Raw genomic sequence first — 19,075 nt, forward strand, 5'->3', positions numbered from 1 at the left:
TGAGTTCTGATGTGTAAATATCAAGAACATTTTGATAACCCCTTTAACACACACAAAAAAATAAAATAATGAACAACAAAGATACTGATGATTGCACAATTCAGGGGTGTCCAATCCTGCTCCTGGAGGGCCACTCCTGCAGAGTTTAACGCCAATGCCAATTAAGCACACCTGAACCAGCTCTTAATCAAGCTCTTACTGGGCATGCTAGAAACTTCAAGGCAGGTCTGTTGAGGCAAGCTGGATCTAAACTCTGCAGGACAGTGGCCCTCCAGGACCGAGTTGGGAGTCCCTTGGCGTAATTCTTTGAATTCAGTTTTGGGTGGCTTCTAGAGTTCATGCCATTGTCCTGTGCCGGAACTGCTTGTTTCTATTTGTGACTATTCCAAATAAGCATTGACCATTTATCACTGGAAAATAACAGATCCAATCCTGAGATTCAGAAAGAAAAGAAACGAGACTTTATCAGGATAGACTGGCGTTTGGGCTACTCTAATCTCTGATTTTGTTTTTCAATCCCGAAACAGGAAGCCTACTAAAGGAGACACAGAGGACTGAGACTTTGAGGAATAATTTTAACATTTGCTTTTGCTTCACAAGTTTTAACATTCAGTTTGTATCAGTCATATTCATTAAGGTATTTAAAGAGATTATTTACTATTATTTTTAAAGAAAAAAGAGTGAGTTTCACTGATGATTAGGGAGGCATTGTTGATAAAAAGAAAACTACGAACGAGTATCTTATCTCAAATAATTATTTACACGTGACTAAGAAATCGGTATTTACTATGTGATTCAGTGTTTACATTCATGTCCTCTTTTTATCCTCTTTTTCTTTGAAAGGTGTACCTGAAAACCATACTCAAGTAAAAATACCTTAGAGTGAAAATTACTCCATTACAAGTCACCAATTCCAATACGACTTGAGTAAAAGTCTTAGAGTATCTGATTTTAACATTACTTAAGTATTTTACTCATACTGAATGTAATAATAATAATATGTTTTATTTATATAGCGCCTTTCAAGGACCCAAGGACACTTTACATGAAGTTAATAGATAACATGAACACATATACAAGTATACAGCCATTATACAACACATGATCAACCAGATACCAGATATACAACACATGAACACATATACAAGTATACAGCCAGGATACAACACATGATCAACCAGATATACCAGATACCAGATATACAACACATGAACACATATACAAGTATACAGTCAGTATTAAACACATGATCAACCAGATGGCACAGACAGAGATAGTTAATGTACAAGAGAAGTTACAAAAGCAAGCAAGCTGAAAAATTGAGGCACACAATCAATTCACAAAACATGAGCTTGGAGAGCAGTTTTAAAGGTCTGAAGTGAAGAGACAACACAAAGGATTTGTGGTAGTTTGTTCCAGAGCTGAAATGCTGAAAGCCCTACAACCCACACTAGATAGATGGAACTTGGGTACTGCAAGCAAGTTTTCAGAGCTCGATCTCAGAGTACGGGCAGGGACATATGGAAGAATCAATTCAGAGTGATAAGAAGGTGCTGAACCATGACAAGCCTTAAAAACTAGAACAAGAATCTTAAACTGGATGCGGTAACTAACAGGAAGCCAATGTAGCTGCTGTAAGACAGGAGTGATGTGAGCTGAATTTTTGGTAAAAGCCAGAACAGCTGAATTCTGAATTAGCTGCAAGTGATTTAGGACTTTTTTGGGTAGACCATAAAAGAAGGAGTTGCAATAATCTAGATGTGAAGTTATAACAGCATGAACAACCGTTTCAGCATCTTTGAAATTTAGTGAGGATCTTAAACTAACAATATTACGAAGATGGAAGAAACAGGACTTGACAAGCTGATTAATATGGGGTTCAAAACATAGCCTAGGATCAAACAATACACCAAGGTTTCGTATAGTAGAAGAGGGATGAACCAGAACACTGTCAATGTTAATGGAGAAGTCAAGTTGGGAGAGATCAAGGGATTTATGGCCTACTAGCAGAATTTCATTTTTTTCCATATTCAACTTTAAGTAATTTTGAGCCATCCATATTTTGAGATTGTGTAAGCAAGATGTAAAAGAAGATGGAGGAAAAACAGAATTAGGCTGTACAGTAAAATAGATTTGTGTATCATCAGCGTAACTGTGAAAATTAAAACCATGGCGCCAGATGATCTGACCCAGAGAATGGGTGTAGATTAAAAATAAAAGTGGACCAAGGACATGTATGAATGTAGGCTCTATTCCTCATGCCAATAAAAATAAACAGTTGATTTGTAAGATGATGAATCATGTTTATTTTCTAAGGTCAAAATAAAACTCAACACCTCAATATTGCAATAAATCAAGGTCGACACAACAGCCTCTGAAACGTCTACAAACTCTCAAGTCTTAGTTAAGTTCAACTTCACAAAAAGGCCATAAGCGAACCAATACCCTTTAAAAATGTCTCTTCAATATAACGGATAAATAAAATAATGTTAAGTAAAATTAATTAGTCAAAACCTTCTTGCACTGGATGTGCCGGTTTCTGCCTCATCACCGGCTGCAGCTATGTCTTCATCTCTTAAATCAAACTCCTGCGATTCAGCAACTACCTGCACTCCCATTCAACTTAAGTAGCTTTGTTGACAAGTTTGGGTAAGTAAAGGCAAACTGCACAAGATATAGTACCGTGCCTTCAGTGCCCTGTAGATGGCGATATCGCTTTGTTATAGCAGAAACAAACTGCTGCAGAAAAAGTTAGGTGCCATGCAAAATGTGTAACTGCATTACTCAAATGTATTGGAGTAAAATGTACATTTACTTGTTCAAAAATATAGTCAAGTAGAGAGTAAAAGTTGCTAATATCTTTGATACTCATTACAACTACAAAGTAGCCAAAAAGATACTCAAGTACAGTAACTACATTTACTCAAATACCACTGGCAGAGATAAAGGACAGTAATCACTGGAAGAACCCGTGTGTCCTGCGAAAGAGTAAAATCCAACGGCAGGACCACAGCACCATCCACTTTTTAAGATTCATATTTAGGAGCAGAACAGTCACTGTATTGTGGGGGATTTTCTGCAGGATGGTGATGCATGGAAGAGCTGCTGACCAGAGGAACCTGCAAGAAAAACAGGTGTGCCATCAGCTTCAATGGTTATTTATTGATAATACTAATCAATTCTTGCACATAATATATATAATCAACACTAATCAATCACCTTTTTAAAACCATTTTACACAAAGTCCAGTTAGACTGGGGCTACAAGCTTCTCTTACCTCTGATTTGGTCAGATCGAGGGAGTGATTGGGTCTAAAGGCATAGGACTGTGGAATTACAACTTGGTGAACATTCAGCACCTTTGGAGAAATGCACATGTAGTGTTTTATACCTTCTTACTGTGATATAAACTCAATAACATTGGCAGAGAGTTCCAGTATCACAGGTTTATAGACAGCACTGTATTTCAAATAGAAATAAAAGAAGGTAAAGACAAAAATCCTGCTGAAATGTTTTGGTGTGGAAACTTCTGCCTTTGTGCAGAATTTTGAAAACAATAGAAACGGGGGGGGGGGATGCATGTCTTTCTGTTGATCTGTAATGTCCTAGCAACCACCCAGAACACCCTAGCAACCACCTAGAACACCATAGCGGCCACTCAGCTTCTAGACCTGAACACATGACTCACCTGAGGAGCACAGCAGGCGTTGGCTTTACAGGCAAATGCTGACAGACAGATGGAGATGATGAACTCAAGGACAGTGAATACCAAAGACACACCACTGATCCCCCGGAAGAGGGTCTGAGAAAACACTCATCATTAGCACAAATATTAATAAAATAAATGATAGTTACTCACACTGGAACACTGGCTGCAAGTGCAGAATGTACAATCCTTGTGGTTCATATGGTAATATAACATAAACAAGATTGAGTCTACAATTAATGTGTAATGTCAATGCCTTCTTGCAGTGTAAATGATCAGTAATAGTAGGAGGTCTATTAGATTCTTCTATTAAATGTCAGTAAAAAAAGAATAGACAGGCTATTGCAGATTACAGCTGGACTTTAACAACTCTACTGACAACAGAGTAATCTTATTGTAATTACTAAATAAAAGTGAATAGAAAAGTTGTTAACATACCTTATACTTGACATCCGAATGAGAACAGTCATGATGATAGCAGTAATAGTTCAGTACTCCTATAGACACATCCAATGAAAGTATAATAATGGAAATGCCTGCAGTTAAAGTGCTTATGATGCTCATTCCAAGTGAACCTTTCACCTATGGGCAGAAAACAACAAAAAACAAGTTAATAAGTTAGCAAGCACTTTACCCAGTGTGTTAAAGCAGATCATGAAACGATACATATGGAGCTCTATAAAAATAAAAAATAAAGTCACAAGTGGCAATTATTAGGGTCCAAACACAAATGACTTGTGAAGACAATACATTTATTCAATGGCAATATCGCTCTTCAAATATAATAAAAGTCTTAGAATTTCAAATATAATACGGGTGTCTCTGTATGGAACTATTCTTCTATGTACTATTTTACAATAGACATAATATTGTCTCTTCATTTTAATTGGATAGAAATACATTCATTCAAGTCTTGTTGTCCATGTGTACCAAGTTTTGTGATGTTTGGACTTTGTGTTCACAAGATATAGGCCAATTACTCATTATGCGGCACACTCAGAAACATATTAGCCAGTCTCTCCCCAACGAAAAAAACAAATCAAAATTCCTTTGAGGACTTTTAACATTCTGGGGATGATGTATGTCAAGTTTAGTGTGAAGTGAATATATGAAACATAATCGAGCTCTCTTTCGTGACTCCTTGCAATTAAATGCACACACAAACACAAACTGATCTCAAACTTGAGAAGTATTCTTGTATATATTCAGGTGGTTATGTGAATGCAAACAGAGAAAGAAATCAAATCATCATATTGATTCCCCGTACATTCGTGCATTGTTCCTGTGCAGTCTATAACTGCTACTTTATCATTAATGTTAAACAACAAAACACAGCTTTAACACTGATTAATCAGTTAAATTTACACAGTGAACACTATACATGCAGTGAAATTATACCTAATTATTACATTTCTGTACCTGAATACTACAGTTAGATCTAACTTTATTTGTAACTGTTCTGTAGTATTTATTAATGTTTTAATGTGTGTATTCTTATTTTTACTGTCTGCTCGCTTGTTTTTAATATTGTTTTAGTTAGGCTAATAGTTTTTTCTGTGGTTTCGAAGTACTTAAAGTGTTCTTTAAGTAATAAATGGAACACAAAGTTACATTTGTCTCAAAACACTTTTTATTTTATTTTTTTATTTTATTTGCTGATATAAAAAATGATCCGTAAGTTACTCGAAAACTGTGATATGATTCGAACCGTGAGTTTGTGATTCATTGCACCATTACAGCTTGACGAATCGAAAATTCTTTTGACAACTTGATGGTGCTTGGACCCCTGAAAATAACAAGCGATGTGTCCATACCAAACACAGACTGGAGGGGCCTTTGACATGGAGTGCATTTTCTGCAGCAATGCTCAGTGATCCTGCGATAATGTACTGAGAGGAGAGAGAAAGGAAGCTTCAGTTAGCATATTTAGCTTATAAAAGACAGAACTGTACTTAATTGTATAAAGTTTGCTCACGATGAGAGATCCCCAGTAAGGAATACCAATGAAGACAAAGATGGATTCTGCATGGACTGTAGACACAATGCCAAGCAGGAGAATCAGCAGGCCGATCATTATCTGGACAGTCTGAGTAAGACCAGAAAACAGATACTTATTGCAGGAGGCATAATTAATGACAGTTGTCAGCTGAGCAGGGTCGCCAGATCTTCACAACAAAACCCGCCCAACTCGACAGTTAATGTTTGTACTACTGCTTTGTTTGGATTTGTTCCCATACATTTCCTCCTTCACACTGACAGACACATATGATAATCAATTATTGAAAGATTTCTCACCCCAAGCGCTTTTGGTTGTCCTTTTAGAAATGCCTGAAGTCCTTGAGGAAGTGAAGCTGCCTGTGGGACATGAACAGTCACTGGAGCATTTGTCCCTGTTTCAGCTGGTGCTGTTTGTTCTGATGACTGAAACTGGATGAGCAGCGTCCCAGAGTTTGTGGGTATGACGGTACTGGACATTCTTGTTTCTGAATATGAGACTGACCTGTACAAAATCACAGTTAATGAAGACATGTAAAAACATGTGAAGGATAAGAATATAAAATACCAGTGTATTTATCAAAATATTATGTTAACATTCATTATTATAATGAACAATCTGTGGTCTTCATATTCTGGAATAACTTATGAAAGCAGTCATGTCACAGAATTATTGGTAACTAGAATAACTTTTTACAGATATTATATTACAAACAAGTCATGTTTAAACTGATCTACAGCATTTAACAATTGCATTTACAAAAGTGCCCAACTGCCATTATAAATCTATGCATTACTAAATAAACAAATAAACTACTCATTAATAAAATTTTAGTCTTAAAAATCAACAAAATGCAGACATAATGTAAAGATAGTGATTTGTGTGAAGGTAATCAAATGAGATGTATTTTGTTTTACCAGAAAAAAAAGTTGTTTTTCAGTTGGTTTTTTTCACTTTGTTGTGTGTTTTTATAGTTCACTCCTCTGAGGTTACGCATCCTGTGTTATGATGCTGTTTCCCAGAATGAAAGATAAGTGGGTGGAGCTCAGATGGTTAGGAGGGGAAGCAAAGCTGCCCACTGTTTCCAGGAAATCAAGCCTGAAACTCCACTGTAACATATATTCCCCTTCATAATAATATGATTAAATTAAATCTTACTTAATTTGTCCTTGTTGTATTTGATATAATCTGCATGCTGGTTTGGAAACAGACTTGTAAATATTGCACAAAAAATGTGACAATGATCAGCACAGCCATAACATTTATTGTTTCTACATGCTTCAATTCACTCAAACCACCTTATTCAAAGATGATGAAGATAGAAAAGAGTTTTTAAAGCTTTTCTATTATGGTTGTTCGAATGGTAGAAATTGAAAATAGTAGAATGGTAGAAAATAAATTCTGAAAATGTCTTTTTGGTAAGAAGACTTACATTTATGTATGTTTTACTGAAAGAAATTAATATTTTTTGATTTGTAACAAAAAAACTCATAATATAATAAACAAACACTTTCCCAATCAGAGTCATTAACAAATTTGGCCCAGTAATCAGTAGTGCAAGACTTACCTCTAGTATGCTGTTAAAAACGAAGCGAGGAAGCTGGATCTATATGCTGATTAAATGGGGTTCAATAAATTGAAAACTGAAACATAATCCATGAAATGAACAAGAAAACAGCACAAAGTCCAGGAATACAAGCAACAGCCGACACGAGACAATGGCCAACACAGGGCTAAAAATACATGACTACTAGAGGGAAAACAGGGAGCACTTGTGCAAAATTAGGGTGGGGAAGCAGTAGAAGAACTACAAAGACCAAGTGCAAGACTACAAAGGGACAGGAAATGATGAACAATACAAAATACTAAATAAAAGACATAACATTAGTGCAACACATACTCCTCAATCTCATCATAATATATCTCTGAGAGTTAAACATCTGACAAACTAAAACCAAAAACAGGAGATGAGACACGGGTATGTAAACACTCAGCTGGTGTTTATTGACAAAACAGCAGTGGTAATGGTCACAGGAATAACAGTGCGTAGAAGATGACAAAGGTAAGTCTGCATTCAGGTAGGTAGTCGGGCAGGTCCACTCTCAAATAGAGGCTTATGTGACTGGACAACAGGTGAGTGTGGATGCTGGGTACTTGTAGGGAGCCTGAAGGAACTGTGACAGGTGCAGCTGGTTAGAACTCGGGTGATTTTAGTTGTTCCAAATAAAATACAACTGTGGAGGGAAACTGTTCTTGTAGATTAGCTTTCAAAACAGTAAAGCATGTGCAGGAAAAGCACATAATTTCGCTGGCAATTTGTCTGGCAGATTCAAAGTAGGTATTTTCGAACTGTTATTGGATGTCAAGTTGAATATGGAAAATGCTGTGGTGTTGTGAGGGGAACCTGAGAGAGGGCCTCTGGTTCAAGTGCGGTTCTCTAATAAGCCACACCAGCTTATCTCTTATAAACCACACCGCTTATCACTTATAAGCCGGTTTGTGTACGGCGTGGGCTGTGGCCGACAGCAGCCTTCAATAAACAACTTTTGACAGAAGATCTTTACCTGTAAGGGTCAGGTCCCTTAATAACCAAAGATTGAATTTGGTTTTATCTTTTCAATGGCAGGATTAAAATGCAAAGAATCTCTGTCCTGTCTGCTTTCCGAGACAACAATACCTAAATAATAACAGGCTTTTTTAAACTTTATTTTCATTTAACATTTTGTGAAAACATTTTTTTACTACATTAAAAAGAAAAATAAAGAAAATGTTTAGCCAGTTCTTTAAACACAATAGCTGTGTCCTAATTCAGGGGCCACAGAAGTGCAGCTGGCACAGCCTTCAAAATGCACAAAGGTCAAACCGAGGGCCAGGGTTGCCAGGTCTGCACAACAAAACCTGCCCAATCACTAATGAAAAGTAGCGGAATCACAGCCAAAACTAGGCCAGACGCGGGGGGGAATTGCAAAAGTAAAGTCCTCTTCAACCCGCAGACTATACAAACGTCCCGCAGCAACAGTGTAAAAGTAGCCCAATTCCAGACTTGGCAACACTGAACCGAGCGTCGTTAAATGGCCTAGCAGCTGTGACAGCTCACAGCGGATGTTTGTGAGAGGATTTTAAAATGAGAAATAGAGACAGAGTTGATTTTTATTTGTTTTTTTATTAGTTTTTATTGGATTTTGACATGCTTCAGCGCAGGCGACGACGGGTGATGTATCTCAGACTGAGACCGGACCATAACCAGGTAAAATATGTATGGATAAAGTGTGTAATGTCACTTTTATATCTTTGGCAACTATTAGTTAACCTAGATCATTTCTTATGTTAAATGTCAGTGTGACAATATATTTTCACATCTATATATCTACTCTTCATTTAAGTCTAAATTTGAAGTACTTTAGAATTGTATTCAACTCCAATTCATCTCTGAGATGGATATTACAGTTTCTTTTAGACATTACCTACTGGTTAAAAAAATATGAACACTATATAAAATAGAAAAACAAAATGTGGTTTTATTATGATGCATTGCTGTAGATTAAACTACCAAGAAGTATATAAAGTTGTAAAAGATAATAGAAGTTCAAATTAACCAACCTTAAACGTGCAGAAGTACAATGCAACACACACAGTAATGCAACAGTAATATAACAAAAAAAAAAATCAAATAAAAAAGTAAAACACTGGCAGAATGTTCTTTGGTTGTCCATAGAAATACTATGACAACATCCACACCTTTAACGGTGAGATCTTTGATGGCTAAACAGTCCTATCCTGGACCCACAAACTCTATTGCAGGTGGGGCATATATACAGTTAGGTCCATATATATTTGGACACAGGCACAATTTTTGTTTTTTTCAGGTATTTACCAAAAAAAAATTCAAGCTATAGTTGTATAGCTATAGTGGGCTGAAAGTGCACTCTCTCAGGTTTAAATTGAGGGTATTCACATCCAAATTGGAGGAAGGGTTTAGGAATTACAGCTCTTGAGAGTAGCCCGGCCGTCCACGGAAGACAACAGTAGTAGATGATCGCAGGATCCTCTCCATGGTAAAGAAAAACCCATTCACAACATCCAGCCAAGTGAAGGACACTCTCCAGGAGGTAGGCGTGTCATTGTCAGAGTCTACAATCAAGAGAAGACATCACAAGAGCAAATACAGAGGGTTCACCACAAGGTGCAAACCATTCATAAGCATCAAGAATAGAAAGGCCAGATTAGACTTTGCCAAAAAACCTCTAAAAAAGCCTGACCAGTTCTGGAAAAGCATTCTTTGGACAGATGAAACTAAGATCAACCTGTATCAGAATGACGGGAAGAGAAAAGTATGGAGAAGGCTTGGAACAGCTCATGATCCAAAGCATACAATGTCATCTGTAAAACATGGTGGAGGCAGTGTAATGGCATAGGCATGCATGGCTTCCAGTGACACTGGGTCACTGGTGTTTATTGATGATGTGACAGAAGACAGAAGCAGCCGAATGAATTCTGAAGTCTATAGGAATATACTGTCTGCCCAGATCAAGCCAAATGCAGCAAAGTTGATTGGACGGCATTTCACAGTACAGGTGGACAATGATCCAAAACACACTACAAAAGCAACCCAGGAGTTTTTTAAGGAAAACAAATGGAATATTCTGCAATGGCCGAGTCAATCACCTGATCTCAACTCGATTGAACATGCATTTCACTTGCTGAAGGGAAAACTAAAGGCAGAAAGACCCACGAACAAACAACAACTGAAGACAGCTGCAGTTAAGGCCTGGCAAAGCATCAGAAAGGAGGAAACCCTAGTCTCTGGTGAAGTCCATGGGCTCCAGACTTCAGGCAGTCATTGCCTGCAAAGGATTTTCAACAAAATATTAAAAATGAACATTTTATTTATGATTATATTCATTTGTCCAATTACATTTGAGCCCCTGAAAATGGAGGGACTGTGTATAAAAATGGTTGCAGTTCCTGAACCTTTTACTTGATATTTTTGTTCAACCCCTTGAATTAAAGCTGAAAGTCTGCTCTTCAAATGCATCTTGGGTTTTTTCATTTTCATTTTATTCTGGCGGCATACAGAGCCAAAAGTATGAAAATTGTGCCTGTGTCCAAATATATATGGACCTAACTGTACATGCATCAAAAATAAAATATTTCATCAGAAAAAGATAATATTTTCTGTGTGTACATTAATAATTAATAAATGGTTCACATGTGTTCACTTTACATTAAGGTTCACTTTCACAGGTTATTAATGTTTATAACTCATGAATAAATGGTTCACGTGTGTTCACTTTACATTAAGGTTCACTTTCACAGGTTATTAATGTTTATAACTCATGAATAAATGGTTCACTTGTGTCCACCCTACATCACGGTTCATGAAATTACAGCTGCTTAGAGATGTAACCTTGAAGGCTAGGGAGAGATATAAAGGTGGAAGAATCCCTGCCTTCTTGGTCTGACACTCTGCAGCGACTTGTGTTTCTGTATGACTTTCTGACCTTTCTTGCAAGAAATAAAACCTTTGAAAGACAATTTGACCGAGTTTGTCTCTTATGCAGTGAGAGTCCATTTTATTTTTGGCACAACAGTATCTTATCTCGAATAGTAATTGTTTACATATAAGTGACTAAGAAATCTTTATTTACTATTTGATCCAGTGATTACTGTCCTTTCTCTCTGCTTTCCTTTCACTAAAAAGAGGACATGAATGTAAAACACTGGAAGAACCCATGTGTCCTGCGAAAGAATAAAACCCAACGGCAGGACCACAGCTCTGTCCACTTTTTAAGATTCATATTTAGGAGCAGAACAGTCACTGTATTGTGGGGGATTTACTGCAGGATGGTGATGCATGGAAGAGTCACTGGCCAGAGGAACCTGCAAGAAAAACAGGTGTGCCATCAGCTTCAATGGTTATTTATTGATAATATATATATATATATATATATATATATATATATATATATATATATAAAATCAGTCCAGTTAGTCTGGGGCTACAAGCTTCTCTTACCTCTGACTGGTTAAGATCACGTGACTGATAGGACTGCGGAATTACAACATGGTGAACATTCAGCACCTTTGGAAAAATACACATGTAGTGTTTTATATCTTCTTACTGCGATATAAATTCAAAAACATTGGCAGACAGTTCCAGTATTACAGGTTTACAGACAGCACTGTATTTCAAATAGAAATGGAAAAAGGAAAAGACAAAAATCCTGCTGAAATGTTTTGGTGTGAAAACTTGTGCCTTTGTGCAGATTTTTGAAAACAATAGAAACTGAAAAGCTACCCATCTTTCTGACAATCTTTATTGTCCTAGCAACCACCCAGAACACCCTAGCAACTGCCTAGCAACCATAGCAGCCACTCAGCTTCTAGACCTGAACACATGACTCACCTGAGGAGCACAGCAGGCGTTGGCTTTACAGGCAAATGCTGACAGACAGATGGAGATGATGAACTGAAGGAGAGTGAATACCAAGAACACACCAGTCATCCCCTGGAAGAGGGTCTGAGAAAACACTCATCATTAGCACAAATATTAATAAGTGCAGAATGTACAATCCTTGTGGTTCATATGGTAATATAACATAAACTAGACTGAGTCTACAATTAATGTGTAATGTCAATGCCTTCTTGCAGTGTAAATGATCAGTAATAGTAGGAGGTCTATTAGATTCTTCTATTAAATGTCAGTAAAAAAAGAATAGACAGGCTATTGCAGATTACAGCTGGACTTTAACAACTCTACTGACAACAGAGTAATCTTATTGTAATTACTAAATAAAAGTGAATGTTGAAAGTTGTTAACATACCTTATACTTGTCATCCGAAGTAGAACAGCCGCGATGATAGCAGTAAGCGTCCAATGGTACTACAGACAATGCCACTGAAAGTATAATAATGGAAATGCCTGCAGTTAAAGCGCTTATGATGCTCATTCCAAGTGAACCTTTCACCTATGGGCAGAAAACAATAACAAAAAACAAGTTAATAAGTTAACAAGCACTTTACCCAGTGTGTTAAAGCAGATCATGAAACAATATATATGGAGCTCTATAAAAATAAAAAATACTCGCAAGTGGCAATAATCGGGTCCAAATACAAATGACTCGTAAAGACACAATACATTTATACAATGGCAATATTTCTCTTCAAATATAATAAAAATAAAATTGAAATAAAATTTCAAATATAATACGGGTGTCTCTGTATGGAACTATTCTTCTATGTACTATTATACAACAGACAAATAATACTGTCTCTTCATTTTAATTGGATAGAAATACATTCATTCATGTCTGGGTACTTGACATGTTTTCTGTATCATGTAAAAATAAAGGTAATTTGGAGATCACCAATTTCTTTGCAAACTAATTAAGCTTTATAAAAATATAATGAATTTTATGCATAGTCAATCCCATTTACACAGATTTTATCCCAGATTTTACAACATTAGTATTACAGCCTCTGATTCTCATTGATATAAATGGCTGAATATTAAAAAAATGCTGTTAGCACCCCTGAGCATCAGAAATTAATGAAACTTTGCAGGTTTACTCAGAATGTCTTGTTGTCCACATGTACCAAGTTTTGTGATGTTTGGACTTTACGTTCACAAGATATAGGCCAATTCATGAGTTCACATTTACATATAATTAAGTAGAGTAAAGGTTAAGCGTATTTGGCGTGTTGTCCGGGGGGAGGGCTCCGAGCTCGAACCCAGAGTACTTCCCCCGATGTGATAAAAATAGATAGAACTAGAAGTGAAGAGATGCTGATAAACTGTCAAACGAACAGAGGTAAGACTTTGTATATATACACCTCTTGTTGTTAATGAGTTGATTTACTGAACGCTCTCTACTCTGAACCTTAGAATTATCTGAACCTGCTCCTCCCGAACTTTGTTAATAAAACCTAATTTAGTCATTACGCGCCACACTCCCCTTTGATAACTTTTTAACATTAGGGTCTGGGGATGATGCATGTCAAATTTAGAGTGAATTGAATATATGACAATTTGAATGGTCTTTAAAAATTAGATGCTTTACATGCTCTCTTTCGCGACTCCTTGTGATTAAGTGCACACATAAACACAAATTGATCTCAAAATAACCGTCTTGAGAAGTATTCTCATATATACAGGTGGTTATGTGAATGTAAATAGTACCTGAATACTACAGTTAGATCATTTAACTTTATCTGTAACTGTTGTATAGTATTTATAGTATCTCACAAAAGTGAATACACCCCTCACATTTCAGCAACTGAGAAATGAAACTTGGATATATTTTAGAGTAGTCAATGTGCTGCTTGTAAAGCAGTATAGATTTACTGTTCTCTAATAATAACTCAACATACAGCCATTATTGTCAAAATAGCTGGCAACAAAAGTGAGTACACCCTAAGTGATAACAGCTCTTTAAACCATGCAAAGCCACATGTCCTATTCATTATGTTCATGTTTTTGTCTGCTTGATAGGACCATACAAGTTTGCGTATCTTGCATTAGAGCAGTTAAAATTTGGTGCTTTGAGTATAATCCTCTCATACTGACTACTGGATGTTGAACATGGCACCTCATGGCAAAGAACTCCCTGAAGATTTGAGAATTAGAATTGTTGCTCTCCACAAAGAGGCTATAAGAAGATCGGTAACACTATGAAACTGAGTTACAGCACAGTGGCCAGAGTCATAGAGAGAGGTTTTCCAAGATGGGTTTCACTCGGAACAGGCTTCACAAGGGTCGATCAAAGAAGTTGAGTCCTCGTGCTGTGCATCAGGTGCAGAAGCTGGCTTCAAAAAACAGACGCATGAGTGCTGCCAGCATTGCTTTAGAGGTTGCAGAAGCGGAAAGTCAGCTTGTCAGTGCTCAGACCAGACGCCACACACTGCAACAAGTCGGTTTGCATGGCCGTCGTCCCAGAAGGAAGCTTCTGAAGCTGGCTCACAAGAAAGCCCGCAAACATTTTGCTGAAGACAGCCTGTCCAAGAGCATGAATTACTGGAACCATGTCCTGTGGTCTGATGAGACTAAGATTAACTTGTTTGGCTCAGATGGTGTCCAGCATGTGTGGCGACGCCCTGGTGAGAAGTACCAAGAAAACTGTGTCTTGCCTACAGTCAAGCATGGTGGTGGTAGCATCATGGTCTGGGGCTGCATGAGAACTGCTGGTACTGGGGAGCTGCGCTTCATTGAGAGAAACATGGATTCCAACATGTACTGTGACATTCTGAAGCAGAACATGATGCCATCCCTTCAGAAACTGGGCCGAAGTTTTCCAACATGGTAATGACCCCAAACACACCGCCAAGATGACAACTGCCTTGCTGAGGAAGCTGAAGGTGAAGTTGATGGAGTGGCCAAGTATGTCTCCACACCTGAACCTTATTTGAGCACCTGTGGGGCATCCCCAAGCGGAAGCTGGAGAAGCACCATGTGTCTAACATCCATTATATCATTATGGAGGAGTGGAAGAGGATCCCAGCAACAACCTGTGCAGCTCTGGTGAATTCCATGCCCAGGAGGATTAAGGCAGTGCTAGATAACAGTGGAGCTCACATAAAATACTGACACTTTGGACACAGTTTTGACATGTTCACTTAGGGTGTACTCACTTTTGTTGCCAGCTATTTAGACAATAATGGCTGTATGTTGAGTTATTTTTAGAGGACAGTAAATCTGTACTACTACAGGTGCATCTCAATAAATTAGAATGTCATGGAAAAGTTCATTTATTTCAGTAATTCAACTCAAATTGTGGAACTTGTGTATTAAATAAATTCAGTGCACACAAACTGAAGTACTTTAAGTCTTTGGTTCTTTTAACTGTGATGATTTTGGCTCATATTTAACAAAAACCCACCAATTCACTATCTCAATAAATTAGAATACTTCATAAGATCAATAAAAAAAAAGGATATTTTAAACAGAAATGTCAGGCTTCTAAAAAATATGTTCATTTCTATGCACTCAATACTTGGTTGGGCATCCTTTTGCATGAATTATTGCATCAATGTGGCATGACATGGAGGCGATCAGCCTGTGGCACTGCTCAGGTCTAATGGAAGCCCAGGTTGCTTTGATAGCGGCCTTCAGGTCATCTGCATTGTTGGGTCTGGTGTCTCTCATCTTCCTCTTGACAATACCCCATAGATTCTCTATGGGGTTCAGGTCAGGCGAGTTTGCTGGCCAGTCAAGCACAGTAACACCATGGTCATTGAACCAGCTTTTGGTACCTTTGGCAGTGTGGGCAGGTGCCAAATCCTGCTGGAAAATGAAATCAGCATCTCCATAAAGCTTGTCAGCAGAAGGAAGCATGAAGTGCTCTAAAATGTCCTGGTAGATGGCTGCATTGACTGTGGACTTCAGAAAACACAGTGGATCAACACCAGCAGATGACATGGCAGCCCAAATCATCATTGTGGAAACTTCACACTGGACTTCAAGCAACATGGTTTCTGTGCCTCTCCACTCTTCCTCCAGACTCTGGGACCTTGATTTCCAAATGAAATGCAAAATTTACTTTCATCTGAAAAGAGGACTTTGGACCACTGAGCAGCAGTCCAGTTCTTCTTCTCCTTAGCCCAGGTAAGATGCTTCTGACGTTGTCTTTGGTTCAGAAGTGGCTTGGTACGTGGAATGTGACAGTTGTAGCCCATTTCCTGAAGACGTCTGTGTGTGGTGGCTCTTGATGCACTGACTCCAGCTTCAGTCCACTCCTTTTGAAGCTCTCCTAAGTTCTTAAATCGGCTTTGCCTGACAATCTTCTCAAGCCGGCGGCCATTCCTTACACTTGTACAACTTTTCCTACCACACTTTTTCCTTCCAGTCAACTTTTTCATGAATATGCTTTGGCACAGCACTCTGCGAACAGCCAGCTCTTTCAGCAGTGACCCTCTGTGGCTTACCCTCATTGTAGAGGGTCTTGATGATCGTCTTCTGGACAACTGTCAAGTCAGCAGACTTCCCCATGACTGCTGTTGGGATTGGTGACCTAAACCCAGTATTTATACCCTGAGAATGGTAATTTAATAGAACTTGAAATTAAATATTCTAATAATTTGAGATACTGATTTTTTGATTTTGATGAGCAACAAGCTATAACCATCAAAATGAAAACAAAAAAGTCTGGAAATATTTTACTTAATGTCTAATAAATCTAGAATATATTTAAGTTTTACTTTTTGAATTAAATTACAGGAAAAAAAAAACTTTTTCGAGATGCACCGGTATACAAGCAGCACATTGACTACACTAAAGTATATACAATTTTCTTTTCTATAGTATTGTCGCTTAAGAAAATACACTAAAATGATTGCTGAAATGTGAGGGGTGTATTAATTCTGTATTAATGTGTATTCTTATTTTTACATTACCATTTTTAATGTTTTTGAGAGAAGTCTCTTGTGCTCATCAGGCCTCCATTTATTTGCTCAAAAATACAGTATAAACAGTAATATTGTGAAATATTACTAAAATTTTAATAATGGTTTTCTATTTTAATTTACTTCAAAATATAATTTATTTATGTGATCAAAGCTGAATTTTCATTAGTCATTACTCCAGTCATCAGTGTCACATGATCCTTTAGAAATCATTATAATATACTAATTTATTATCAATGTTGGAAACAGTTGTGCTGCTTAATATTTTTTTTATAGCCTGTGATACTTTTTTCAGGATTCTTTTATGAATAAAAAGTCAAATAGAAAACTTGGTAACACTTTATTTTAGGGTATTTTAACTAGTTGCTTATTAGCATGCATATTACTAGAATTTTGGCTTTTTATTACTACTTATTAAGCACATATTAATGCCTTATTCTGCATGACCTTATTCTACATTCTTAATCATAATTAATACCTTACTTACCATTCTTAATACCTTACTAACTATTAATAAGCAGTAAATTAGGAGTTTAATGAGTGAAAAGTTGTAGTTAATAGTTTATATGTGTTGCCTATATTAAAGTGTTACCGAAAACTTTTGTAACAATATTACCCTTCAAACGTCTGGGGTCAGTAATTTTTCATTTTTTCTTGGGAAAGAAACAAATTAATACTTTTACCCATTTTGGACATGTTGTTCAATCTTATATTAAATAAATTCAGTGCTCGTGTAACCCCTCCTGTTCGAACCGGGACTGCTGGCATAGGAGGCGGGCGCTCTAACAAGGAGGCTAAAGACCACAGTCGCTAGAGCACCTCTTGAGATCAGAGGAGTGAGGTTTACACGCACAGCTCTTACTGACCTACGTCCATTACACTTGGACCCCTGAAATTACAAAGCGATGTGTCCATACCAAACACAGACTGGAGTGGCCTTTGACATGGAGTTCATTTTCTGCAGCAATGCTCAGTGATCCTGTGATAATGTACTGAGAGGAGAGAGAAAGGAAGCTTCTGTTAAAATATTTAGCTTGTGTTATAAAAGACAGAACTGTACTTAATTGTATAAAGTTTGCTCACGATGAGAGATCCCCAGTAAGGAATACCACTGATGACAAAGATGGATTCTCCACGGACTGTAGATGCAATGCCAAACAGGAGAATCAGCAGGCCGATCATTATCTGGACAGTCTGAGTAAGGCCAGAAAATATATACTTATTTCAGGAGGCATAATTAATGACAGTTGTCAGCTGAGCAGGGTCGCCAGATCTTCACAACAAAACCCGCCCAACTTTTTTTTTTATTTGTTCCCAGTACATTTCCTCCTTCACACTGACAGACACATATGATAATCAATTATTGACAGATTTCTCACCCCAAGCGCTTTTGGTTGTCCTTTCAGAAATGCCTGAAGTCCTTGAGGAAGTGAAGCTGCCTGTGGGACATGAACAGTCACTGGAGCATTTGTCCCCGTTTCAGCTGGTGGCTGAAGCTGGAAGACCAGCGACCCAGAGTTTGTGGGTATGACGGTACTGGACATTCTTGTTTCTGAATATGAGATTGACCTGTACAAAATCACAGTTAATCAAGACATGAAAAAAAGGTAACACCTTACAATAAGGTTCATTAATTAAACATTAGTTAATGTATTAACTAACCACGAGCAATACATTTGTTACTGTATTTACTAATCTTTGTTAACCTTAGTTAATTAAAACACAGTTGTTCATTGTTTGTTCATGTTAGTTCACAGTGCATTAACTAATGTTAAAAAGATTTTAATAATGTATTAGTAAATGTTGAAATTAACATTGACAAAGATTAATAAATGCTGTATAAGTGCAGTTCATTATTAGTTCATGTTAACTAATGTAGTTAACTAATGTTAACTAATGAACCTTATTGTAAAGTGTTACCGTAAAAACGTGAAGAATAAGAATATAAAATACCAGTGTATTTATTAAAATAATATA

General features: G+C 37.2%; 2 protein-coding genes across 8 annotated transcripts in view; one reads left to right on the forward strand and one right to left on the reverse strand.

The window, feature by feature from the left end:
* The window catches only part of LOC127511131 (tripartite motif-containing protein 16-like), a 163,417-nt gene that overhangs the window by 24,913 nt on the left and 119,429 nt on the right, over positions 1-19,075 (forward strand). The window lies entirely within an intron of this gene.
* On the reverse strand, positions 987-18,662 carry LOC127511231 (membrane-spanning 4-domains subfamily A member 4A-like). 5 transcript variants are annotated; one of them, XM_051892000.1, is made up of 9 exons: positions 7,269-7,497; positions 6,619-6,712; positions 6,001-6,205; positions 5,681-5,791; positions 5,520-5,594; positions 4,144-4,287; positions 3,688-3,801; positions 3,278-3,358; positions 987-3,119 (listed from the first exon to the last, which is right to left on the reverse strand). In XM_051892000.1, the coding sequence occupies exons 2-9, from the start codon at positions 6,696-6,698 to the stop codon at positions 3,027-3,029; spliced, it is 903 nt and encodes a 300-aa protein (XP_051747960.1). In that variant the 5' UTR covers positions 6,699-6,712; positions 7,269-7,497; the 3' UTR covers positions 987-3,026. The 5 variants fall into 5 exon arrangements, with proteins under 5 accessions (XP_051747960.1, XP_051747963.1, XP_051747962.1 ...); XM_051892003.1 differs by lacking the exon at positions 6,619-6,712 and having other exon boundaries at positions 7,269-7,519; XM_051892002.1 differs by lacking the exon at positions 7,269-7,497 and having other exon boundaries at positions 6,619-6,730.

Source organism: Ctenopharyngodon idella, chromosome 4, assembly GCF_019924925.1.
Source record: "Ctenopharyngodon idella isolate HZGC_01 chromosome 4, HZGC01, whole genome shotgun sequence".
NCBI classification, from domain to species: Eukaryota; Metazoa; Chordata; class Actinopteri; order Cypriniformes; family Xenocyprididae; genus Ctenopharyngodon; species Ctenopharyngodon idella.

Bases quoted from the DNA above. Each gene is read 5' to 3' on its own strand.
- LOC127511231 (XM_051892000.1), bottom strand. From the start codon at position 6,698: ATGCGTAACCTCAGAGGAGTGAACTATAAAAACACACAACAAAGTGAA. The intron at 4,288-5,519 runs GTATGGACACAT...TTCTGCCCATAG, and splicing joins GCCCCTCCAGTCTGTGTTTG to GTGAAAGGTTCACTTGGAAT. The intron at 3,359-3,687 runs GTGAGTCATGTG...ATTTCTCCAAAG, and splicing joins ACGCCTGCTGTGCTCCTCAG to GTGCTGAATGTTCACCAAGT.